The sequence below is a fragment of the Apteryx rowi genome, unplaced genomic scaffold, assembly GCF_003343035.1.
Source record: "Apteryx rowi isolate R43461 unplaced genomic scaffold, aptRow1 scaffold_9, whole genome shotgun sequence".
Classification (NCBI taxonomy): domain Eukaryota; kingdom Metazoa; phylum Chordata; class Aves; order Apterygiformes; family Apterygidae; genus Apteryx; species Apteryx rowi.
This window is the reverse complement of record NW_020451204.1, coordinates 5,312,851-5,340,209: the sequence shown is the minus strand read 5'-3', so window position 1 is coordinate 5,340,209 and position 27,359 is coordinate 5,312,851. Positions and strand designations below refer to the sequence as shown.

The 27,359-nt window shown below is 43.8% G+C and overlaps 1 protein-coding gene across 7 annotated transcripts in view; it reads right to left on the bottom strand.

Moving 5' to 3' along the window:
- Window positions 1-27,359, bottom strand: part of CELF2 (CUGBP Elav-like family member 2) — a 342,189-nt gene that overhangs the window by 170,152 nt on the left and 144,678 nt on the right. For 3 of the 7 annotated variants that reach the window (XM_026091224.1, XM_026091225.1, XM_026091223.1), the window contains exon 1: window positions 12,948-13,304. The exons of 2 other annotated variants lie outside the window; for them this stretch is intronic. In XM_026091224.1, coding sequence (XP_025947009.1) covers window positions 12,948-13,114 — 167 coding nt within the window. In that variant the 5' untranslated portion in view covers window positions 13,115-13,304. Of the gene's footprint in view, window positions 1-12,947; window positions 13,305-27,359 lie in introns of those variants that run through there. 2 more of the 7 variants (XM_026091226.1, XM_026091231.1) reach the window with 2 other exon arrangements.

The window sequence follows — 27,359 nt, the reverse complement described above, 5'->3', positions numbered from 1 at the left end:
AAACACAGACGTGTATTAATTGCAAATGTGGAACAAGGCTACTGTGATGTTACTAACTACTTACAACAGCATCTTCACTGGCTGCAAGATTTCTTATCTGGCAGGTTCCTGATGAACTCGCCATCTATTTTAGTATATAATGCAATTTTTTTTAAAGCTTAAAAAGATAAAGGCAGGGGAATTAAAGAAGGAAGGGAATTCTGTGCTTGTCCTACTTTTAATAACGCAAGCTGTGGACAGAACCGATTGACAGTTTCCTGGGCTTTTCCAGAAAGGCTGTGCAGGCGACTCTGAAAAACCTAATTTTACCATAGGTACATTTCAAAACAAAATTTAAAAAAAGCCAATAATTGCGGCATAAAATAAGTTTCCTACAAAACAGGTGAGCTCTATTTTTACTTCTAAACCTGTTTAAAGCTGCCACTATAATGTGCATCTGTCAAGACGATAATGCTGCTTTCCCAGGCTGACGTTCCTGCTTTTCCACAGAGGTGTCAGCTGCCAGCAGACTCAATGGTATCAACATGAGGATCATGGTGACCCATGAGCCTATTAAGTTATTYATTAAAAGCTCAATGTGCTCTGGGAATTTTAGGTAGTCACACTTCCCTGAATGGAAAAAAAAATAAAAGCATTCACGAAGGGTTCCTCATTTTATGCAATCTTTCCCCTGTATTGTACCTCTTCATGGATGCCTCCATGCTGAGTACTGCTCAGGAGGCATCACGCTTAGAATATACCATTCATGCCAAGTGCATTAAATTGAATTATTTCAAAAATCATAAAAAAAAAAAAGCAGCATCAATGTTACCTTAAAAAAATCCCTGCACTGAATCTTTAAGTTCAAGTTGTGCAACACTGACATATACTAATGACAAAGTCATTTAGAAATGCAAAAGAAATATGCAGCATGTGTATTCTCAGTGTCCTCTCACAGAAGATCCCTGGGCCAGTTTTCTTCCTCGCAAACTGCGCTCTGGACACCTTACCCTTTCTGACCTTCTTGCATGGGATTTATTCCGAGTCTGGTTCCCAACCACCGGCTTTCACAGGTCTCTTTCCCATTCCCTGGTGTGACTTCAAATGAGAAGTTGCAGAGTTTTCATGTTCGCGCATTTATACATAAAAACCCATTTCTACCTCCCAGGCAGATGTTTTTCTGATTCACCATGCTGGCACAAACACAGAATGTGTGGGATGATACTAATAGCTCTGAACTATTAATATACAGGAGGGTATAATAATGATAATAATGTAGCAGCATACAGTGATACCATCAAAATATATTGAGCTCTCCTGTCCCAAAATAGCACAGTCTGCTGCAGCCTGCAAGCAACCACCAAATTCTTCCCTCATGGAAAAGAAATCCAACAAAAGCTATTATTTAACACAAATATGGGGGTACAACTTCAAGCTCARGAGGCTTCATGCTATAATTTGACAAAATCCAGGAGGGCCTATAGAAAAAGCAGCATCTTTGGACACTTTCACCATTCTTTTATTTCCTTGTCCTTATGCATTTTCTATAGGCTTCTGTCGAAGATAGGCTACTAGGTTTGGTGGACATTTATTCTGGTCCCACAAAGCTGTTCATATGTTTTTACATAGCTAGTCTTGAAATTTATCCAAAGTTTATATAGCTAAAAAACCCTATATAATCCCCTATTTTAGTCATATYCTAAGTTAAAAAGGATCCTAGTCTGTCTATTCAACATTGCTCCTGCTATTCTTCTGGAGCTGAACAAGAGCAARGACCTTCAGATCTGGGTGTCCCAATGGCTTTATATTGTTCCTCAAATATTTGGACTGGAACTGTATTAAAGCTACATACTATACTGTCTCACATTAAATGTCAGAAAATTACAAAGAGGTTTTGCAGGAAGAGCTAGGGTGAAGAACTCCAAGAGCAGAAGGAATTTGTATCTGTCAGCATTAGTTAAAAATTTAGAAGCAAAGATAATATACAGAAATACTAAAAGTGTCAGAAACCACCAAATACTCACGAACTTCTAAAAGAAGCTCTCTCTCATCTAGATGATAACTTCAGCATAAAAAGCTAAATCCCCCTCCTTAATACTCCACGCCCTACTTTCCCAACTCTCTATATTTAGAAGAAAGACTCCAGCTCTTTTTCGAACGAGGAGACCTTGTTCCGTTTTCGTGAAGTCTGCAAGTATGATTCTGAGGCACTGTGGTAGCATAAACTACAGTAAAGACCACCCAAAATGAGAAAAATGGGTTACAGCAATGCTACTTTGAAAGGACTGGAAAGGATGTTCTTTTCATTAAATAACTACACGCACCAGTTTTTCCTCTGAACACAAATTAAATACGAGGGTACAGGGTCTTGCAAGGTTTAGAAATCCAAATTAGAGATTCATCCCTGACTAGTAATCTGCTTTATTTAATATTTCCCTCTTAACACTATGAAAAAAAAAAGAAAAAACCTAGAGAAATACAATGAGGAAATAATATCATAGTCCCAAATGGTTTTTAAAAATCTACACAAATAGATGTGTACCTCTTGGTAGACTTTTTTAAAAAAAGCAAATGCGTTATTGAACAAGTAGAGAACACTGATGCAATTCTTTGCCTTTGGGTGTTACTCTGCCTTACAACGAACCAAGTTTTTGTATAGCTGCTACCCAAACTGATAGGCGCTGTCTGATGAACAAACACTTTCCTCATTTCCTTACGTGTTAACCATTTGTAACAGTAATTCATACAACTTCAGGCTGTCAGTTAACATGAGAAAGTTGTGATATCCCTGCTAAAACTGAGACAACCATTTCTATTTGCGCATGGCTAAGTGCTAGCAACTGGGGAAAAAAACAACCAAACAAAAGACTACAAGGAGGACAACAGTCCCTGAAGTTCACACACGTGGCCAATTGGCACCAACTATTCTACTTTCCTTCTAAATATCTTCTTCTAAAGTCTTTTCAAAGAGCCAACATTAGATATTTCCAGACCAACCTTCGTTATGATAAACAGTAAGGGAATATCTAGCAAGTGAAGAGCTTGGCTTTGTCTTCTTGATAACCTCCCTGTAGGCATGGGAGGGCTCCATCAGGTTGCCCTGAAGCCATCTCTTCTCCAGGCTGAACAAGTCTAGTTCTCCTGCATGGAGCAATAACGGGAGGCCAACAAGCAACATATGTAAGTTAAAATTAGAGTGTTTTGGTAGAAGGAGAAAAGTTTTGCCCATGAGGACAGTCAAGCAGCGGAACAGGCTGCCCCAAGAGCCTGTGCAGTCTCTGTCTTTGGAGGTTTTCAAGATGTGAGTGGATCAAGGCCTGAGTTGATCCACTGCTGAGCAGACCTTCCTGGTGTGGTCTCATGGCTGACTCTGCTTGGAGCAGGAGGTTGGACTACAGACCTCATGAGGTCCCTTCCAACCTGAATTATCCTATGATCCCATTACTACTAGCAGCAGGAGCACTTAGCAATTCTTTACAAAAATACGAAGTGACTATGGAAAGCCAATATGTCATTTAGAGAAGAAACTAAAATATCAGACAGTATGAAAAAAGTGAATTCTTATTCCAGGGGCAGCATTAACCTTATCTCATGTACCACAACTGCAGCTCAGTCTTATGTGACAAGATAGAGAGTACCAAATACTTTTGTTTTCTAATAAACTGTGAAGCACCTACCAGCTAGGGAAGAAGAAATTTCTCATGTCTCGTGGAGGCAAAATACCATCACAATATCTGAGATTTTATTCATAAAACCTGTCCCACTTCACTACAAATGGCAGTTTGCAGCACACAGGGATTGAGATTTTACTCTTTGCATATAACATACTGGATATGGAAATGAGTGATGGATATTCTATAATGCCTATTCTTATCACAGAAGTCATGAACCTGATAACCTAGACATCCTAAAAAAGTAGGTATTTGATTTCTCTGTACCTGAAGACAGAAGGAAAGACTATATCCAGACTATATCAGCTTGCAAACTCAGACCATATTTTAAACAGACGGAAGTTATTCTTGTGTTTTCTATAAGAGCTGATATCATATATACATGACAAAACCATAAAAGATAAAACTTAAAACAAGGTAACATATATTTGAAAAGTTACCATACAACAAGAATCCCTCCACCTTCTGGGATATGCAATTAAAAACCCAAGTATAAAGTAGCAGGCATCCAGAGCTTCATACACTGGTGGTGAAGTAATCTGGAAACTTTCTACAGCCTCTAACAGAAGTCCTGTAAGAGTAATTTGGGGTTCAGCATAGGACTTGTGAGCACCACAGAAGGCAGCTGTTCACAGATCTCCTAGTTTTACTTCCATAAAGGAAATTAATGTAGACAGGGAAGGAAAAACCCCCATGACTGAATGCTAAATCTGTAGTGTGGAACCACTTCAAGCCCAAACAATTTGAACAACAGAGATCAAACTACAAACAACCTGGAACAAAAGTTGCTAACTTGTAGCTGTCATCACCTCAACCAGTTAAATTGCAAAGGTTAAACTCCACATTTGCAGAACCTTAAAAAACAGATAAGATGGTTGAAATTCCACCAGACCATCCAGATAATGATGTGCTTCAAGATTCAAGAACCAACAGTGAATACCTCAAACTTGTAAATCACCTCCATATGAATCAATGGAGTCAAAAAGAAAGAAACAACCATCACTTTTGATTTCCTTAATGAGACTTTCCAAAAATCAAATCACCACAATCCTCTCCAACTTTTTGACTATCCTAATCGCTACAATACATATCCTGTTACGGGGTCACACAGCTGCAAAAATGGACATAGGAAAATGTAAAACATGTGGCACTGAAAACATAGAAGGCCTGTATGTGCCAGGAGGGAGTTTTGTGCCATTTGAGAGAAAGACAAATGGATGACATGATAATGTGGATTATTCAGGCGGGTTTCAACATATTTTATGCAAAGCTCTCAAGTTCTGAAATTTGACATTTGTTCTAATGTTTGCAAGAACAAGTTGCAGTGTGGTCAAATGAGCAGTCATGGTGTAGTCACAGCCTTCAGTTCTGCAGGCTGGGCTAACCGCTGATGTCTGCTGACCCTTTAACGGTGCCTACTGAAGTCATACATAGATATTTTTATTTTATAGGTTAATGCAACTTACAGACGTGAGCAGCTAAAGACAGAGAGAATAGCCAGCCAGCAGATGCAGATGGACTTCACGCAGAACCCTAACTGCTTGCAAATATTCAAATCACAAGCAAAGGTCCCTCCGTCTTTGCTGCGCACATTAAAATGGGTATTTCCATGACCGACTAGAAATGTTTAACTGCTTTCCAGAGATCAATTCCTAAAAGCATTATTGCACAAAGTAATATGGCTCAGAGACATCTGGTACTAATTTTTTCTTTCTTTTTTTGTACTGTGCTTTCATTCTGTGTATGTCCCAATATTGCAGTTTTTAGAGCAAATATCCTACTGATTGGAATACCACCTTATCCTTCAACTTTGCCTTCTGTCTCAAGGCATTTCAAACACTAAAGTAGAGAGGATCTTGATTCCACTGTGAGACATAACCTACAGATGGGAAAATTAAGGCTCAGACTGATTTCACTGAGCTTCAGAGGCCTCAGTAAGTCCTGCCTTAGTAACTCAGTCACCYGCTCTTCTTTTTATAATCAAGGAAGAAAAACAAGAGGAGAACCACCCTGCCAAGGATGTCTACCTCTCCCTTGACATCAGCAGGATTTTGGGGTATATGACTCAGGTTCTGTGCACAGAGGCACAGCAGCACAGAGGGCATTAACCCTCTCTATCTTAAGTACTTAGATGCCTCTATGGAGAGAGGTGGGATCATCCACAAAGTTCTCCCACCTACCTAAAATTTGGCCCCTGCAGGACTTTCTCCACTGCCATACACTGGGACAAACAGTCTCCGAAAGCTAGGGAGAGCAAAGAGAGCAAGGTCACTAGCAGATACAGGAATAATAGCAGGACTCGCCTCCTAGCCCTCTGTTTCAACAGMCAGATCATGTATTTTTTAAATCCTCTTTAGCTCCTATATTCATCTTCATGCCAAATGGTACAGTCTGACTGACATTTCTGACCTTTTCTGTATAGAAGGTGATAGGGAGAGAAATGATGGGGACAGTCATTTCAGTACACATTAAATTCCCAGTCTGGAAAATCTAGGCTAGAATTAAAATCCGACGTTCATATGAAGTCAGTTGAATAAGATTTTCAAAAAGAATGAAGACCTAACGAACATCTGTTGAAAATCAGGCCTTTCCTCTCACTTGTTGGGAGCCCAAATTTCCCTATCTGATTTTGGCCATAAGTTGAAGGCGGTAAAAGTAATTCTCAATTTTCTCAGCAGAATTTATGGTCTCTGTCACAACATGGACAAAAGAGATTTCTTCTGTCTTCCCGGTGGTTCGATAGGCAAAAGAAGAAAAATTCCTAAAAAATGTCTATCTACTACTGACAGATAAAAAAAAAAAATTGGGGGCAATGCAAACAGAAGAAGAACACTGTAAAAGTGCTCTGTGGTCTTCAAAGGTCACTTGAAAATTGGGAGCCAAGAGCTTTGAGCCTGGTGCACACAGGTCAGTCAGCACTTTCAGTACTTAACAGGTATTTCTGGGGAGCTGGAGTAACCGCATGACAAGACTGCACTTGGCACTATCCGTTTCATTAGAGAAAGGGTAGAAAAACGTTTTCATCAAAATTGTTTCCTCTTTCTGCACTTGCTGTCGCTCCCGAAACACAGAATGGAAGTGGGTTGCTGTGGCACCCGGGAAATAACTCTGGCTCCTCAAGCCTCCAGCACTACAAAACTGGCTAAAAGCATTAGTAAATATCAGTGTTTTGGGGTGCTTCTTTGTTATTTTGGTTTTTTTTGCCTTTAAGTATAAAATTTTACCCACGCCTGCAGGCTGGGCTCCAGCTTGAATGCCATTCAGCCCAATTTAGTGGGGTAACAGCGCTCAGCTCTTATATGCCTTCAAATGCTTGACAAACATCAGCTGAATAATCCCCAGAGAAGCTTCAGGTCCTATACCCTCATTCACAGGTAAACTGAGGCATGGATGGAAAATGCCCTCCCTAAAGCCGTACGAAACCTGTAGGCAGAGTCACRATGAGAATGAGGTGGCAGAGTCCCGTTCACTGCCGAGGTCCGGCAGGTTGCCCATTCCTCACCACTGCCCTAAGAGTCATCCTCAAAAGCATAAGCTTTCATAGCTTTTATTCATTTTGAGGCCTGGATTCTTTGTCTGCAAGGCAAAATAGAGGGTAGAAAAAGATAGTGTGGCTCATGGCTAGCCACTCGCCCATCAGACTAAGCTCTCAATGAAGCATGCAGGAACAACATGTATGCAGAAGCAGGACAGCTCTAATGTGCGTTTATTTTAGCAGAGCATCTGTCCCAGAGCAGAGTCCCAGCGCCGCATAAAGTCGGTTATCATGGTCTTCCCCTTCATCCCATCCATTAAATATCTGCAGTTCAATTTATTCTGTATTCTGAACTCGGCAGAGAGGGCCTTCCTTTCTCTTGTCTATGGTGCCCAACACAACAGGACCTTGATCCCTCACTGGAGCCCCTTAGAGCTATCGTGAAACAGCAGCAGCTTTAATCTGTTTTATCCGGTCCTAGCAAATGAAGCTTTCGAGGGTATTTTTTGCCGGCTCTGCCAACTAGATACTTCATAAAGCGAAACAGAAGCTCTGCTTCCTTCAGGGCACCTGCTTTCAATTACAGGAAACATACGGCACCTTCAGATTTTCTGCTTTCAACATCTGTGCTTTGCAGGTACAATTTGTTGCATTCAAATTACTGCTAAACCCTGCAGGACGGTGCCTCGCTTTCAGGGCCATGCTCGAGAGACGCTGGAGATGGACAGAAAGCAGGGGCATTTGCAAGCGCTTTTTAACGACTGATAAATGGCTGTTCTGAACAAAATTCTTTGAGTTATTTAGAAACCTTTCCCCATTCCTCTTGGAAAGCCCTTTCAGCACCAGCTTGAGTAGAGAAATCCACTTTACTGACAGTGCCATCCAGCCAAATACACCAGTCTCGCACCCTCTTCTAGGAGACAGGCTCTAACTATGATCTTTCAAAGCAAGACAGTCAGATATCACCAGGCTCAAATCCTGTAGYTCTACTATAGGGTGACAGTTATTTAGACATTATTTATTTTAGTATCCTATTATTTATAATTACATTATATTATTTAGAATTGGTTTAGAGGGGTCATCCTTCTACTTACCATAAGAAAGTGAATTGAGCCGCGGGGGAATTTCACTGAACTTAAAATCACTGGAGTTCCTACTATGGAGGAATCTGTGCCTCCCTCTCCTGTTCTCGTGGTCCTCGCAATTTATTACACTTTAYGTCAGAGAAATTAAGAACATGGAAGAAATAAATTCTTAGGCTTGGATAAATCATGCCTTAAAAGAAGAGACAGGAGATTTTTAGATAAAAACATATTTAGAAAAGGGAACTAGGAATCAACTTCTTTCAATTATTTAATGTCAGGAAAATGCCAAAAATTAGTGCCAACCTCCACCAGTCCCAAAGGCCATCAGTCTTTCCTTTTAAATCGTATCATTTTATGCAAACTTGTATCACAATAATGAGCAGAACATTAACAATCCACATTGTCGCAATYGCTAGACTGCTTCACTGAGCTTTTTAACTTGGATTCAGCTCTGGGCTTCTGTGCCTGTCTCCTACCGTTTTAGTTCAGCAGACCGAAGCAGTAGGATTGGACCCAAATTCATCTTTGCATTCCAAGCAGTCCACATGTCCTACGTTAGGTTCAGGACTTTTTCTAATTTAATTATGTTTGCACTTGGACGTAAGTTAAGTCACAGCTCAACCATTAACCGTGTTCTGCTATGCCATTCGCCAGTGTGTATTTGACTTCGCTAACTGCATAATGTTTGGCAGTGAGTTTTTGATAAGTGTATGTTTGCAGATGTTCATGACAGACTAATAACGCCAAAGGAGGCTCCAGGAATGTTTTAAGTAAATATTATGTGTATATTTTCTCAACAGTGTCTGTCTACCAGCACCTTCAGAGCTGCATAATCTTATCCAGAATACGTTTGCGTTCTCTTTGCACTAACCAGCATGGTCCATACTGCTAAGCAAATCGTTATTTGACTTGAACATTATACAGCACATAATTACAGGACACGCAGTCATGAAGCTCCAAAGAGGTAGCAGTTTGGAGAAACTTCTGCTTGCCATCATTAGAGATTTCTTCATCAATCATAATGAAGAATGAGTACATAGAGGCTTTTACCTGGGCTAGGAACTTCTAACGGTATTTTAAGAAACTACGTTGCTCTTCTCCACTTGTCTTCTTCCTTTTCTATTATTCTTCACTATTTAGGCCTAAAATTTACACAAGGATGGATCCTGGGAGTGTCCACCTGCAAACAATTTGAATTTGCAAGATCTTCAGAGCAGGGACCTTCTGTTTTATGAGGTGGCAGAACATCAGTACAATGAAGATGCTTGAGCTTGGTGGAGAGCAGATGTTAGGCATCTTAACTTTTTTCCCTAGGAATTTATTACATTGTCATCTTTTTGGCTGCCACCAGCAGATGGTTTAACAATTTGGAGTGATAGCCAAATTGAAAAGAATTTAGCAGTGCCACTGACATCGCACTGCACGGAAGAGAACTGATTAGGGCATTATCCTCTCATCTGAAATATGAGAATTGAATTCCACGCTCAGCCATAGACCTCCTGTGGACATGTCTCATTTAGGGTGTAATAACAGTACAATCTAAAGTACGGCAGACGCCTATACAGACCATATATGAAACAAATTTAAGCTAAGCTAGTTACCAGTAACAGCTGTGAAAGCACAGGCTCTGAAACTCATCTGTTATAGACAAATCTCTAATCTCTTTGGCTCAGATTTATCAAATCTACGTGTCCAAGATTTCCTATTTAGTCAGCGAAGAGAAATAAGCAACTGGGAGGGCAATTCAGATTTCAGGGGGCCTGAAACAGGTGTAGCAATCTTTCCATTGACTATAGAAGCATCCTAGGGCAACTTTGAAGAAATAGTACCTAGCTGTAGAGGATAACAGCTTTTTCACAGCAATATTATGAAGATGAATAGAATACATATGGCTTTGAAATTCATGGCAGCAATTATCTACTTCAGTTGGATCAACTTTTTTGTTTTCCATTGAACTTGCCTGCTAGTAGTTAGCGAATGTGCATCTGCTCTGGGAAGGCCAAATATTTCCTTTCTGTCTCAATAGCTTACGGTGTTGACATGATGTAAGACCAGGGAGGACCTCCTGTGCCACCAAGCCTAGTCCTCAGCCAACATGGGTAAACCCAAATAATGATCTCATTCATCAAGTTCAAGCCCCGCAGCCCACTAAATACAGTATTGCCATCGCTGGTAATGGGCCACAGGCACTGTGCTGAGTCTGCAAGGCCTCAGGACTGAGGCATGTCAGTCTTGCCTCATCTTGCCTTGGCCAGCCTGGGACTTTGTTTTAGCTGCTTTAGCTGTAACAGCAGTTTTCCTAATGACCAGGTGGCTATTGCCTAATTTGCTTTACGTTTGTTTATCTTTGCATAATTCTGTGCTTTAACTGTAATTCTTATATAGACAGTAGTAACATGTAGTTGTTCTGGGTAGAGGGAAGTATTTCTGCTGCTGGTGCAATGACATGGTGCAGGGGAGTACGGACATCTTCAGGGGACACTGGATGCAGCGTGGAGGAGCAGAGGCCCAGGRTGCTGCGAGACGGGGCACAGAACAACACCAGGACCCCAGGGCTATAAACATTCGCCTGCAGCTGGATAAAGAAATGCAAGCCTGGGGTTTTAGGGATTAGAAAGAACAAGTAGCCAAAATACGTGAGACATTGCAAGTGTAGGGAATTTGGGCGTAACGTGGAATTGCAATGCAGTGAAGAAAGAGCAGGGTGTAATATTACTGCATATTGGAAAACACCTAAAAATAGCGACATGTAGACCCCAGAGTGAGGAGGAAGAAATCATCAGCATCAGCACCACACTGCTCCTGGGCAGCAAGAGGAAGGAGAAACCCCCATCATCAACATGCTCCTCCATGTGATGGCCTGGGGACACTGACAACTTGTCAAAACAGCTTCCCAGCACTAAAAATTAAAGCCAACAGCCTCAGGACCCGCAGAGCCAGGTGAAGGGTGAGCAAAATGCCAGAGAAAGGAGTAAATGCTAGGAAATGTGAATATGACAATTTTAACTGTATTATTATTGAGGCTTTTTTCCCCCTGCAAGAGTGTTCTTGCTTTTCCTTTGATAAGTAGAGCTGGACTAATAATAATAATTTGATTAAACTGTTAAGATTTCAATTAGACTAACAATAAATTTTTGACTTTACACAGAGGGGACGTTTCTTTTTGCCTGTAACAAGATATCGAGGGTAACAAAGTTCAATACTGAAGCTAGTTATGTCTCCCGCCTTCGTTCCTGCTTTGAGCCAGCCGGTCCAAAACCTTGCAGCTCTGACAAAAAAGTCCATTAATTTTCAGCACGAATATGGCTGATTTATACCCATGACTGGCTTGGGCTGCAGCTCCTCTGTAGCATTTCGCACTCGCCATGTGTTTTTTGCCCAGTGGTTACAGTCCTGTTGGGCACTTTTTTGAGATCCTAATCACAGCAAACTATTTTTAGCCTTATGCTATAGGGGAGAGATGTTGCCCCCCTCATCTTTTCTCACTGTGGAAACCTCAGCCCAGAAATAGAGATTATTCAGGAAGTTTACAGTGACCTTATCTATCAGTTAAAAGCAAAAACAAGACGATTTTTGCTAATTGCAAACATTCGAGCTTGCTAGAATAGTTTTTGAGCAGTAACAAAGCAAGTGGTAATAATATAACAATCATGATAATATGTTAATAGATTTAATTGAAGTAATTTCTGTAGACAATAAGAATTACACCCTAATGCGTTAATTAATATGCTTAAGAAATGTTGCAAAAATGAGTATGTAGAATGATATAACGTGATATCAAAAAAGGCATGTTTTACGGGGGATGACTCTTTGGAGCTCTCCTTGGGGTGAGATTTAGGGACATTAAGTCACCCAGCAAGGTAAGCAGCTGTTTTGATTTGAGCTATAATGAACATTAACTCTGCACCCTGATCTCTGCTTCATTAAACCTCCGACTGCAACCAGTCCAAAACCAAAGAGAAACGATAATGTGTATTAATTGGGGCCTACGCAATTTCAGGCTCATCTTACATCAACAGTGGTCTACCTAAAACACTGTCAATTCAAAAAAAGGATAAAAAAGTCTCTCTGCCGCTCTCCTCTGCCAGCCTAGCTACCAATTTCCCTGCTAACCATGGTAGCCTCAAAAGCCAAAGAGCAAGAACACAGCAGGAAAAAAAAAAAAGGATTGCAAAAGTGAAAAATTAAATAAAACACCTTCCTAGCCTTAGGGGAGGCACTTCCTTATTATTCGTAATGCAACTTTACAGCAGAAAAACCACAGACGAAGAAACTCACGAACACATCTCCCCGACCCTGCTGCAGCAAGCTGCCTTGCTTTACCGTCCCCTGCGAGGATCACAGCTGTGCCGGCAAGGACTCAAACCCCGAAGACACAGAAGGAAAGCAAGCAGCACACCCTAGCCACCTGCTTTTTAAAAGCATTTTTTTAAAAAAATGCATTTAAATTAAATTTATATTAAAATGCATTTAGGTTTTTAAGAGCACGCAGTCACCCCTGTACAAAATGTCCCCTCTTCCTCCCGACGAGGCCCGGCGCTCATTTCCGAAGCGGCTTAACACGAGAGCGATGAAGGACTCGACGCGACAGAAGCGCAGACTTCTACTGTACTTCAAGAAAAAGGGGAAAAAAAGAGGAAAAAAAAGAGGAAAAAAAAGAGGAACTTCCGCCCAAAAGGACACGAGAGACTTCTACACAATTCTGCTCGCTAGGGATAAGAAAAACGGCTGAAATACCTCACCGGCCCCTCGGGTGGGGAAAGGACGGCTGCCGCCTCTCTCGCAGCGCCCGGCTCTTCGAGCGCGCTCCCGCCGGACCCGCTGCCGCCGCCGCCGGCGCTTCCTTTGTGGCTCGGCGGCACAACGAGCGGCGCGCGATCGCCGGGCGCAAACCACCCGCTCATTGGTCGTCGGCCCCTTTCCCCCCGCGGCGAGCCGAGCCGAGGCGAGCAGAGCCGAGGCGGGCGCCGCGAGCTCGCCCTTCTGCAAAGCCACGCGGCAAAGGCCCGCGAGAAACGCTCTGTGGTTCACTTAAAAAAAAAAAAAAAAAGTAATGATCTTTAATAAAAATACGCTTATGAGCTCGCAGCGCAGGTGGGATTTAGATGCCCAGCTGGGTTCGTCGACAAAGAGCAGTGTTTTGCAGCTCTCCCACGGAAGTGGCGAACGCGCCGGCGCGCGACGCCTCCCTCAGCCTCGCGGCAGCCCGGCTGACGAAGCCCTGCCCCGAGCGCACGTGCCTCAGGGGAAAATAAAAAAAAACCCACTTAATTGCTCATTTTATTTGATACCTGAGCGCGGAAACATCGGCAGCAGCTTGCGGACGCTTTTTTTGTTTTGACCGGATTGTAGGCCGGTGGAAAGCGGGAGCTCAGGGGCAAGGCGCTGCCTCTAGACGCGGGTCAAGTCCCAACACGCCACGGCTGGATGAGGAGGCGCGTCGGTCTCGGTGAGACGCGGGCCGAAGACGCCCCTCYGCTTGCTTGCAGCGGTCAACACCGCCGATCCCTTCGGCGCAGGGYCCCCGGAAGGGGGATTTGGGGTTGCTCCGGCCTCGAGGGGGCTTTGAGATGACAACGGGCCCGAAGGCTCCTCTGCTTCATCGGTGGCCTCCTGCGCCAGACTCGTACTTAGATGTCTTAAGGAGCGAAGCCTTCGGGGAGGCTTCCCCGTACGGCTCACCAACTATTTAACTTGGTGACCAGGAGACTGACATCTCCACAGCCACTGCACCAGAAACACGTGGGCAAAAACGAGGAAGATCAGACTGGAGAAGCTCGTCGAGAAGAAGGCCCAGAGCGCTGCCGCTGTTTTGACCAGCCATTTCGCTCCCTGCTCGATCCAAGCTCCGGCAGGTTATTTTTCGCCATCTCACAGCTTCCAACCAGGGGGGCTTAAAACRGCACCCGAGAAGCTGAGAAAGCCCCACTTCGCCCCGTCCCTCCAGGAGGTCCTTTGCYGCGGTGTCGTTCCCGTCTCCCACCAGCAGCCGCTTTGCACCCGTGCAGCGCGACTCCTGGGAGGACGCGGAGGCAGTTACGAGCGCCTCTTAATTACGTCTCAATCTGCAGGCGAGACGGGTCACGTACCAACCTCACCAACGGGGACGTCGAACCACGCAGCGCCGGGTGGACACGAGTCCTCGGGTGCAAGCCAGAACGAGGGAGACCTGGTTTCCTCCTCCTGGCTACTATTCRTGTAAATAAAATAAAGGCTACACCCAGCACGCCCTCGGTGTCAAAGGCTTTTACTCTGCCAAAGTCAGAGTAATTTTCCAAAAAGTAAACACAGACGTCCCTACAAAAAACACAAGCCAGCTACTGATGAATCAATTGTGCAAGGCCCAATTTGCAAGACAGAGTATTAATGTATTTTTAATGGCTGAACCAAGGGAAGGTCATTACACAGTGTTTTAATTCTAGAACATTAGTGTTGCATTTATACATTAGCGGTTAATGTGATAATGTCAAATTCTCCACTAGTTGTGACATCGTAATAATAAAGGCTGTATTAGTATACTTTTTTTGGGGGGGAAAAAAAAGCACTCAGACCTATCATTAAGCTCCCCCTACCCCAACTGCTGGGAAGATGTTTTCTCTTGCTCTACCGGTTTTGCATGTAAGATCAAACCTATAATGGAAAGTCAACAGATGTGAAAAATGTAAAGCTCAATCAACAAAGGCAGATTTTTTTCCTTTTTGTCTTTGCAAATGGCATCTTGTCAGTGCTTCCTGACCTGCAAATGCCATTTTTAATGGAAGGCACTAAACAGGAAAAGCAAAAATAAACATAAAAATAAAAAAAATAAACCTGCCAGTAAGCTTTAGGAAACAGCGTCTTCAGCCCGGCTGCTGTTTTTCGATTCTTGGAAAGTCGCAAGTACTGATCCGACAATAAGTTACTTGTTACAGCGAGCGGATGCTGCTCCAAGCCGACGCCGGGGAGTTCAGGAACAGCATCCAAAATGCTGGGTCTCACATGCAGGCGCCGCGCGTATCCGTGACGGGCGAAACGCTCCCCTTGGATTCGCTTTTTCCCCCCCCCACCTCTTCCTCACTCTTTCTCTATAGATTAACATTTAGCAAAATGAAAACTTCCTGCAGGTAATTACCCGGCTGCAGCTCAAGGCGTCCGTAAAAATCACAGCTCTGTTTGGCAGGAGCTGGCGCTGGGGGAGCGGGGAATGTCGCAGGGCAGCGGCCCCGATGGGAAAAGCCGGGGCCTAAAACACTGTGGTCCCCCTGAAAACTGGGCCAATGCAACAGTGCGTCGCACTATTATTTTTCTCATCTTCAGCCGGTTGCATGTGTGGATTTTATCAACATTGATAACACGACCATTTTTGGGCTTCACTATATGGCTTTTCCCCCAAATCCTTTTTCTGTAAACCGTAAAGCAGTTTAAGCAAAAAAACCAAAACCCAAAAAACAAAATCCCCCTTTTTTTTAAATTAAAGTTTACATTAGATTTGACATAATTTGCCTGCTGCATTTCCTTTTGAAAACTGCCTTACCTTCAGTAAAGTAGCTGAACATAACTGTTTTCACCAAATACTTCCGCATCTCTTATCATTATTCAGTAACTACCTCTTTTCTGTTTTGTTTTTTCTTTTTTTTCCTTTTTTTTCTTTTGGGAAGCAGGTGCTCGTAGACTTACAGATGCTAAAATAAAGCTGGATCTGGGTTAGGAGGCTTTTTGGGAGTCTCTGATCAGCATATTTGTGCAGGTGAATGGTGTAGTTCAATGATTTCTTACTTGTAATAGATCCATGATGCCACCCTCCCCTTTCCGGCACTGAACCCCTGTCCCTGATCACACAGAGTGAGATTGCACTAATGCTCCCGTCTGAAAAAGTTTGCAATCTTATGGAAAAAAAAAAAAAGCAGCAAAAAAAGGCACTTTGCATCAGTAAAGCAGCAGCTGACATGGTGCCCACTGAACTATTAGCTAAGCAAGCAAATGGACAGTGCATAGAAGGAGAAGTTCTTTTGGGACAAGTTATGCAATTATGAATATGTAAGGCATGTTCTCGTATTCGGCTTTGACCTCCGCTTACTGAAACGCTGACAAGGACGCTCATGTGCTGACAGAAAGTCAGGCTTTGGATGCACGCCTCCCTCCCCCCCGAAAGAAAATAAAACCCTGGTACAACTCAAAATCAAAACCGAAAGAAGACAACCACTAGATTCAGCCGTTAGAGCACGTGGAAGTCTCAGGTTTCACTTAATCAAAAAAAGGAAAAAGTAACTTTTCAGCCCACACGGCTACAAAAAAAATTTTTTAAATAAAGAAACAAGAGTATCCTAATGGTTTATAAATCTCAAGACAAAGAAGCTTCTTTCTAGGTTTTTAAGTTCTGTTATTTCATAGAAACCTTAGCGTTTTTCAATCAATTTAAAGTCTTTTAAAGGCAGGAGATTGTTTTTAATCCCCCGAAGTCAGCAGTACCTTCCAGTTTCGTGACTTGTTTTCTCACACTCTGTAAGGAGGAGGAATGCTTTAATTTGCAGGAAAATGTGAGTGAAAGTTTGGTCATTTACTCACTGCAGGCTCGATGCAGCACCAAGATTAGCAACGAGAGCTATCCTATGCCCAAGTTTGCAAAGGGGAAAGTGGGTGTTGTATAAAAGATTTGCACATATCTTGCTCAGACTAGCTTTTAAGCACTCGGCGTCAAGGAAATGCATCGTTCCCCCCCATAAAATAAAATCAAATAAAATGCTGAGACTGCTGCAGTGGGGACCCCAGAACATCTACGTGAAAATCAAGGAAGCACCCAGACAACAGGACACGCTACGCATCGGGGTGAACCTCATCACAAGGTTCCTCTGGCACGAAATAACCGCGATAATTAAAATTACATGAAGGAAAGCACCAAACGCAAGAGCCCGATGGGGAGGAGGAGGAGGAGGAGGGGAAAAATGCACACCCGTGCCTCCGGGCCACTTCCAAACACCAGTGGCCCGAACTCAGTCCTGGCTCCTCTTGCTCTAAAAGCTTCATATCTGAGCTATTTTTTTTAACCTGGGGAAAAAGCAGTTGGGAAAGAGATAAGGAAGGCATGAAAGGTCATACAATGATCATGTTTGGCTTTGTAAAAGGATCGAGTTACACTGGATAAAGCAAGCGTGATGGTATGCGAGCGGGGCAGGTAAAGACAGGAGGATCAGGGAGTGCAGCCGTGGCCGAATGCTTTCCCCAGCACGCTGGCAAGGAAACGATTTTCTCTGTTTTATTGTAATCATCACTTCCTGCAGCACTGGAAAAAATACATATATATATCTATAGAGTTAATTAAATAACGTCCTACTCCTTTTTCTCTACCATCCATAAGACTGAGAAACATTTAAAAAAAGCACCAAGAAACCTAGAGGAAACTAAGCCAACAAACAAAAAAATTCCATCGACGAACGGTTACAGGGCAAAAGGTTAACTAATACGGAAAGCTTGGACCGAACGCATGGCAGGTCACAATTTTGGAAAGGTCATTTTGAAAAGTTTAAACGAGACTGCAATTTGATACAGAACAAATGCTGGAAAAAAAGAAAAAGAAGAGAGAAATGGCTTGGACTTAAAATTCAAAATAAAAACAGGAGGCAGCAAGAGGAATGCAAAATGATTTTTTTTTTCTCCCCAAAGCCAAAAATGAAATTACTGAAAGTCCTATCAAGGACTGAAGCRGAGGCACTTAGCAGAGCCAGGTTTTTTACAAGGGGCTCAGCGGGCTCCGCGCAGTTCAGCGAAGTCGCCCGAAATGCTGAGCCTGCTCTAATTCTGCTTCTCTGGCAAGACTTCAGCATCCGCTTCAGACTTCGGAAGTTGTATTGCTTTTGAAAGTGCGAAAACTGAGGAAAATACATCCTTTCGTGTGGCCTTTAAAGGCGATATTTAATATTTTTAAGCACTCTGAGAGGGATTTGTGAAGGACAGAGGGATGAACGCATTCTGTACAGAATGATGCTGGTAATTCCAGTTACTTACAGGGCACACAGATCAACTACAATAAAAGCCCCAAACTCACAAAACCTTATGAAAATGCTATATTGGGGATTTTTACTTCTACCTCAAGCTTTTAAAAGCAGAACTTGAATAAAAAGTACTGAAGTCTATAAAGTATTTCCATTTCCAGCCCAAGACATGTGAAGATTAACAAAAAAGGAAAAACATAACATTTCTTTTCTCAATTAGGGTGTTTATGCAAGTGAAATGAATACACAGCTGACAGCACATATCAAACTCACTTTTTTCTTGAGTCTCCCAATTGTTTTTTTTTAAAGCCTATGATCTTACAGTGAAATGATTAAGTGAAAACACATTCTCACATTCTCTTTATATTTACATATTTAAAAAAAAGTTTTAAATGATGAGGCCTAGAAAGGAAGATTTACATTCATACTGTGGCTTGAATTCAAAAACTCAGAAACATAAAAGCAACTAAAAATTCAATTCGATTATATTTTTAATGCCTTGTTACTAAGCCTGATGATTTTTTCAGTGCCCAGCAATTCCCAGGGTGCAACACCCAGTACACGATATTGCCTGAATATTGAACGATGAACCTCAAGTTCGAACATTCAATTTTGAATTTCTGAAATTTCAAGGCCATATTGCCTAAARGCTACGATATTAAACCCAGATTCAGGTTCATGCTGGAGCAAAAATGATAGAATTTAATTGGGGATAGCTTTAATAACAGAAAAGAAAAGTTGCATTTGGAATGCAAATAAGATTTTGGGGGCAGGGAGAAGGAAGGGATGTTTGCAAATTTTTTTGTTTCTGTGGCTTTGATACAAAAAATCAGTCATGGGGCAGAAGTTCTGCGAGAAGCAAGAACCCTCCACAATATAAACCAAACTTTTGGCATTTTCGCCAGGCTCTGGAGACCTTGGGGGCAGATGAGCCCAACTTAACGCCAAGGGCGCATAGGGGCTGTTGCATGCCCTCGGGGCTGGAGAGGAGCAAGGAGTCCTCTCTGCCCTCTGTTGCCCCAGTTCTGCCCTCTGTTGCTCCAATTCTGCCCTTAGCTTGAGCTTGAGATGTGAAGCGAGGGGATATGGGAAAGGGGGGGGAAAAAAACTATGGAGGATTTGCTCAAAAGCTGTTGTTAGGCCTGACACATCGGGGGGGGGGGGATTAAAACCCAAGCAGCAGGTCTGGTAGGTCCAACATGCTTCATCATGCCCCGTCCCCTTCATGCACTCATCCTCGACCGGTGGCTGCAAAGGTGCCTTTGCATGAGAAACTTGGCTGGCTTCAGCAGTTAATATTGCCTCCTTTTAGCAAAAAACCCCCATACGGACAGGCACGTTTTTCCGACTTGCACACCTTCTCCAAACGCTCACCTCCCACCTCCCGCCGCTCCTGTTGATTTGTCCCGAGCTGCAAGTTTTTCGCGCCAGCCCGGGGAGCAGCCCCGTCTTCAGAGCGCGAGCCAGGCTCCTCCTGGTCCTTTTGCAGAGCCCTCGCCCCCAAAACCAAGCCGACACACCCCCTCGCACAGACGCAACCGCCTGACGCAGCTCGGCTGCAGCTTCCGAAAACCTGGCCGCCTCCGCAGGGCGCTGAGAACTATACGTAAAAAACCAATGGGATTTGATTTAATTGAGAAAGCCAGGCACGCAAACGCAAAGGGACATGAGAGACGAGCGCTAAACCAAAACCGCCGCCCGAACGGGCCGGCTGCAAACAGAGCTCACGGCACAAGGCGGCCGCGTTCGTCCTCTGCAGCCACCCGGACACCATCCAGCTCACCCCCAGCCCTACCTGCGGCCGGTGGAGCAGATGCAGGACACCGCAGTCAACTCTCCAGCACTCAGTGCGACTTAACTTCAGCCTGCCAAAACCTCCCACTCTTTCATGATAAAAAAAAAAAAGCAGTATGACGCTTAACGCCTTGATTTTTCCTTTTTTTCCCCCCCAGTAACAAAGTTTCGCACTTCTGAAAAACAGCTAGCATAACGTGGCTTCAGAAAGCGCAAGGGAGTAACAAGTGGTATCCTTCCAGGCAGCCTGGTAATATGTTACACCCAGAATCCTATTTAGAAGTTTACATAATTCGCAGTTTCTCTGGTTACATACGTTGCAAAGTATGACATCCAGCTGGGAAAGTTGGGCCACTTTATTGTCCCGTGGCAGCTGCTTTTGCTTTCTATCGTCCCAACAGCAACCGAAAGGAAAAAAAAAAATGCTATAATGCAGCTATCTTAATTTCTTCATGTCACACTTACAAGCACACATACACATAAAATACTTGCTGTCACTCAAAGAGGAAAAATAAAGTTGCCCGAAACGTAAACTAGGCAGTGCAAGTGTAATTTCCAAGCACCCCGCAAGAGAGAACAATGAACAAATGCGCTTGAATTCCACAGCAGCTATTTTAACAGTGCAGYTGTTCAGATGAGCGGAATTTAATCGTAAGAGGCTGCCAAATAACAGACCGACATCCCGGAAGTCAACATTACAGCATTTTAAAACATAAGGATACAGAGGCATTACTGATATATGCGCGCTTTACAAATATGAGAAAAATCAATCCGAATCAAAATGCAAACGCTCCGAAAGGACTAGATGCATCGCGTTATTCATTTCTAGCCCTAATCGCTTGATTTCATTCATCGGAATTTATATACGCAGCARTATACTACTGAGGCAGTTAAAACTAAATACATGCAATTTTTTTCCCCAAAAAAGTAATGGACTTTAACAGCCATTTTATTGCAACGGAAGATATTAACATGCGATTCTGCTCCTAACTCCGGGTTACAATATAAGTGGATCAATTGATCACTTACAAAAGGCAACAAAGTTTTGCTTGGTGCTGAGGGCAAATCACATCCACAAAACCCTCACCGGGTCTTCCATCATTCTCAGTAGAAATCCATTCAGTGTCTGAATGTTACACAAATATTTTGCCAGCTATTAAGTTGGATGTGCGGCACGCGGAAAGGAAAAACGCACCATTTTACCAGTCACGAGGAGAGGCCACGAAACGAATTTCCATTCGGGATGCCCCCAATCCACATTGCTCTATAATGAATGTAGCAAATCCTCTCGGAAGGATTTTACCACCCACCAAATAAGCCATGCGCAGAGAAAGAAGTCAAAGGAAAAAATATGTATCGCAAGAGTTACCACGTGTTCCTACAGGATTTTTCATGCCTAGTTCTCAAAGCGTGTTGCAAGGGTAAGTAGAATGACCTGTAATCTCTAAATGGAGGAAATAAGGTTAACTAGGGTAGCGGAGAAATTATTCCATGGAAAAACTGCTTTTAGCACGCGTTGTATTAACAAACAGTAACATTGCCTGGGGGAAAAGTAATATTGATACCCATGGGGGCAGGGGGAAGTCTAATTAATTAGTGGGGTCTACCACCATTCATTTAAAACACGCATATCCCTAATGTTTAAATTCAAAGTTATATGCATGTATTGAATACACACAGCAGAAGGCAGTTTAGAGGGTAAAAATGGAAATTTGACTGGGGGGGGGGGAAGTGCACTCCATAACTCAAGCTCCAAAATCACTCCGAAAGAGCAACAGCTGTGAAACATCTACGCGCCAACATCAACAGCATCAGCCTTCGGAGGACGTCGCCCTCAACGGGATCCCGGAAAAACACCCGAACCCCACGAAACACCGGCGCTCCGCCCCACGTCCGGCACCCTCCCGGTGTCCCAGGAATTCGGCCGACAATTCGCTCTTTCCTGGGGCAGCTCTCGGGAAGGTCTCCAACGCCAACGGGGAGGGAAGGGGCTCCGAGCATCGAAGTCGGCAGTTGGCAGAGCCTCCTCCAGGCTGGTCCCACTCGGCACCTGCATCCTGCGGCTGCCGAATGCCCGCGAACCGGCACCACCTCGCCGCGTGCAGCAAGAGCGCGACACTCGTGTTTCCTCCAAGGAGGAGCGCTGCCTACGTGCTCTCTAGTGGATGAACAGCGTCTTTGCAGGGTGCGCGCCGGTGTCCTCTGAGCTCGCTGCTGCTTCGGCTGTCACCCACGCCCACGGAGCACCCAGGTTTGGACCTGCGCCTTGGCGAGGACTCAGGGTAAACAGGCTAGCATTAAACCCTGTTAATGCACGGGCTAAAATGCACATATGGGCACCCATGCATGAAGCGATTCGGGGGCAACGCTGCGATTCCACGAGCACCTGAACTCCAGCCTTTCAGGAATCAATCTGCTCTCCTTGCGTATCCAAATATCAAGCGACTCCGGTATGAAGGTGCTGAGGAGCAGCTTGGCTCGGGCTCCCTGCGGCCCTCCCGCTCCCTTCCTCCAGTTTTCGGAGCGGGCTCCGCTTCCCCCTCTACAGACACCTTTGCAGCGAGAAAACTACTCAGCATTTGGGACACTCGTATTTACAGGCCAAGACACAGCACCGCTGCAAACTGGATCTGGATATGCAAAAAACGTTGCACATGCAAAAGAACGTGCTATTTTTTGGATCAAAATGGAAATTCTCAGAATAATTTCTCAATTTAATGACTTTTTTGGTAAGTAGCAGTCACCAGGGATTCTTAAACACTCTTAAAAATATTTTGCGTTGACAGCTATAGGAGCGCACTAAGCAAGTAGCTGGTTCAGTTTTGTTTTCCTCTAGAAAAAGCATCTTGAGAAGCAGCAGCAAATACTGTAATGCAGATCAGCAGGCTACAAATACATTTTGCTCTATCCTTAACATTTTTTTTGGATAAACCAAGAGCTTTAGGCCCTAGGGGCTACACGACCTTGCACCAACACTAACTTAAAACTTGAGCTGCCCTAACAGATTGCCAGGTTTCCGTCCCATTTTGACCAAGGACTCGGGCGAGCAAGTTGCGGTGCGGCACCTTCCCGAGGCAGGTGCAGAGGTGCAAAGAGCGTGTGCTCCTTTAAACCAGGCGCATGCATCACTTCTTAAAAAATTTATAAATTGCTTCGCTTTCCAAGAGCCCAATTCGCAGGAGAGCAACAGGAATTATAGCCGTGCTAGCAGTAAAGGAAAAAAGACTTTGTTGGAGTTGGCATAACATAGCGAATCAGGCAAGAAGTTACTCCAGGGAAAGTCGCTAACGCCCTCTCTGTGCAAGCTTGGTGGATGCTGCTCTCTCTGCAGTCCACTTTTTAGGAAATTAAAGAAAAGTTAGTCATTTGAGCATGGGATTCGGTTCATCTGAAAGCTTTTTTTTTTTTTTTTTGCCCACCTAGAGGACACAATCCCCAACTGCAACTAGAAAATGTCAATTTAATTCTTTTCCTGGCTAATACGGTCTCTCTCTGCAAAGAAAGAAAATACTCTTTCAGACCGCTCCATCGCTAGAAATTATTATATGCACGACAAACAACAAATCCCAGGGAGATGAGACAATATTTGGGACAGTTCCTTAGAACTGACTGAAGAACTGACTAACGAAGAGGTCCTGCAGGAGGCTTTGATGATTGGTAAAAAACAAACAAACAAAACCCTGAAACCCCTCTTTTGCTCCTTTGCAGGCCCCCTTCTCTTTTCTTCTTCCCTTTCCTTCTTGACTCTGATTTCCTAATTTTTGAAAAGTCTTTCAGAATATACATATTTCATATGCAGAAAGCTGCACATCCTGCTCTCTTCCGCTTTTGAAGTCCATACCTTTGCATTTCGTTTAAAAACACATAGACTGCCAATCCCCTAGCCCATATACTTTTAACTGACCACCGTTGCAGAAACCTCTCCCAGGCTGGGAGCTCATGCTCTGCTTCCACTCCGCAAACCCATCACCAGTGCTCTTGGGCGGTCCTGATTTTTCATGTTCCTTCTTGTTTTTTGCTTTTTGCATTTTGCATTTCTTTCTATCCCCCCCCCCAAAAAAACCTCCCTCGAAGCCCCCTTCGAGAGGGCCTGCGGTTTGCCAGCGAGAAGCGCGGTGCGTCTGGCCGTTAACACGGACGCTTTTGCGAGGGACTGCTGGTGAGCAGCAATGCAAAGGAACAGCCGGTGGGATTTTGCCCGCGACTTGTTTTTGGTCTCGTTGGCTTTTGCTTGTTGGTTCATTTGCTTTAGACCACCACGTAGCAACCGCATACCCTGAAAGGAGGATTTTCTTCCCTGACTGCCATTCCTGCCTCCGACACTGCCCTTTTTTGCACGCAGGATACCAGTTCCTCGCTCCCTGCCAGCTTCCTTGTGCTTAAGCGCTTCCAGCATGCGCCTTTTGCATTGCTCCCTCCTCCTTTCCGCTCATTTGTTCTGTATTTCTTTCCTGAGACTCTGCAAACTGGTCCTTTTGGAGGGCAGCGCCTCCCTGACAACACCAAAATCCCTCCCCAAAACGCGGCTGCTGAAGTGCTTGCAAGAAACGGGTCCTACATGAACCGTGTGTCTCAGCACCTGCATCTGCGTGGCCGTTCCTGAAGGCCAGAGTCACCTACCCAGGAGCAGAGTCACCCCGAGCTTCAGCTGGGAGCAGCGGCGAGGGAGGCAGAAACACCTCCGGAGGATAATTCTGAGCACCTAAGATTTAATGTAATAGAACTATTAATAATACATAAGAAAAAAAATTATCTGGAGCTTTTTTGTCAGAAAAATCTACAGCCCAAGTCCCATCTGAATTAAACAGGGATTTTTTTTTCCTGTTCGCTGGGACATGAATTAGTACCAAGTACATAACCTACATTTCCAGCTGAACATGCAATGTTGCATCCAGCCCTTGCTTTATATTTTAGTTCCTATTCCAAGCATAATCGTCTTAAGCTTGCCCTGAAACGCGCTTGTCATTTACTGCCCATCATGCCAACTGTCAGCGCTTTTTTTTTTCCTTTTTTGTTCCATTACTCCCAGTCATTAACTTGGTCTCCAATTTTAGTATTTACAGCGCTAAGCTAGACGGATAGCTTGTTTGCAGCGCAAGCACCCAAACTGCAATTGCATCTCCTTTTTTCAGCCAMTATACTGAATTCTGTGTCCTTAAGCGCGGAGGCGGTGGGACTTTATATCGTTAAAATTAGGCACGTTGCTGAATCAGTGCCGGCACGCTCGGAGCCTTAAAGTCCTGAGCTTGTCTTTAAAACCTGATCTTCGCTGCACCGTTATTCACTTTGGGGCAACCCGAAAGTTTCCGTTGAACATGAACTTATCTTGCTCTCTCAAACGTAGCCTAATTCCAGCTCCTAATCTGGGGCTTTTTATCTTATTCGTTGCTCTCCGCGTGTGGAATTCACTATCTATTTGCAAAAGGGAAGTAAGTACAACCACCGTTTCCTAGACAACAGCAGAGCAAAATTAACTCTTCCCCCACCCCTCCCAAAAGAGAGGCAGGAATATCGAATTTTGCTATCCGAACTGTATTAAAGGAGATTTACGGCTAAAATAACGGCCCTTATGAAGCAATGCATGGCAAAAAACGCACCCCAGCGCTACTGCAGGGAAACACATCTCGCCCTGCACTGCGCGTCTCACCTCACCTGYAGAAGCTACCAGCTCGTCTTTACTTACGACAATTAGAGCAAAGGGAAAAAAAAAAAATTGAAACATTTCTCTCGTGCAGCGTGGGTAAAAATCCCTGTCTTGTCCGCGGGGCACACAGACAGATTTTTGCAGTATATTGGCTTTGCATAACATTCGAGCGGGCACCAATACGCCATTACAAAACAGTCTGCAAAAGACCAAAGTGCAAATTCACCTGAATCTTTTGCACTGTTTTTTTGGCTTGCTGCCTCCCCCGTTATGGTCCGCGGAGGGGTACTCGTCTCGCGGGATTACTGGACCGGCTGAACCTTTTTGCCCTTGTAATCCAGAGCCAAGGGATGCCTCATGCTATACGGTTTTCTTTTAAAACTGCTGGATTGCTCCTTTTTGAGGTGACGCAAAAGGGGAGACAAAATACTTAAATTCAATAAAATAAACTCTCTCAACTTGTTTTCTATTTCACTGCTTTACAGTTAGTTTTATGGGTCTTTCCACAGTCGTGTTTCGTAGCTGCTTGCCTGGGTGGTGCTCATGCAATTTGAGAGCACATTCTCATAGTCTGGAAGCAAAGTCATTCACGAGACACACTTTAATACACATAGATATGATCTCAGGGCATCAAACATGTTTATAACAGATTTAAAGAACAGATTTGTTTTCTGCGATGTGCAAACCTGCAAAAGTCCCATGCGACTCCTCTGCAGAACAACACAGCCCCCAATCTTGCAGCAGGATCATAGCATKGGTCATGGTCCTTTTTGCTGTAAAATGTCTCTAAGATAACAATAGAGAGCATCTTGCAGAGCAACTGAAACTAGTACCGTGGGCACACTCTAAATAGTCACCAAGTTCTCAAATATACAAGTGCAGAGCGACTAACCAGCATGTGTAAGCACATATCGGGGCTCCCAGGAGCTGCTACTGCATCGTGCCCACTGCAAAGATCAGAGATGACAAATCTCTTCCTTTAATACAGATACGTATCTTTTTTTTCTTGCTCCCCCCCAAAGTACAGTGCAGCAATGCATCATGCCTTTGAGCCTTTTTCCCTTTGCAAAGGATGTGCTTGCTTGTGTTGAGATGCATTGGCAAAGGAGGAAAAACATAGGAAAAAAAATAAAAAAACCAAGCAGACATTCAAAGGGCAGGGACAAACATAGGATTCGCAATAGTTTCTTACTCATGCAGTGTTTCAAGACATGCTTGGATGCAGCACAGCCACGCACACCAAATTACATTTTAATACTCGTATGCCTATATACACATGCGGACTTTCCTCCTTTCCAGGCCACGCAGCTCTCCGGGCTGCCCCGGCTGTCAGAGGCACTCAGGGAGAATCGCAGATAGGAATTTCTGACTTAAGAGTACAAGTCACAAAATGCATTATTTGGCTGTCAAACCAGGACTCGCTAAATTAATGAAGCATTTTAATTCCCAGATCAACAGAAGCAAAGTTAATTTTGTGAAAGTGTGCTAGATTCCAAACCTATTACTATTAAGACTAACTTAAACCTCATCTACATTCTTCAGGGAGCAGGAGGGGAGAATAAACAGAGGTGAAATTAGCCACAAATGTGGAGAGGTATTTTTCTGGCTGCAGCAATTTTGATGAAAGGAACTTAGAGGCCTGTTAGCACTAATTCCCAATAGACCGGCCCTTTTTCAGGCAGCCTACCAGATGCCATCTTCTTTATGCACTTTTTTTCCTTCCACCCTGCAACAATCAGCAAA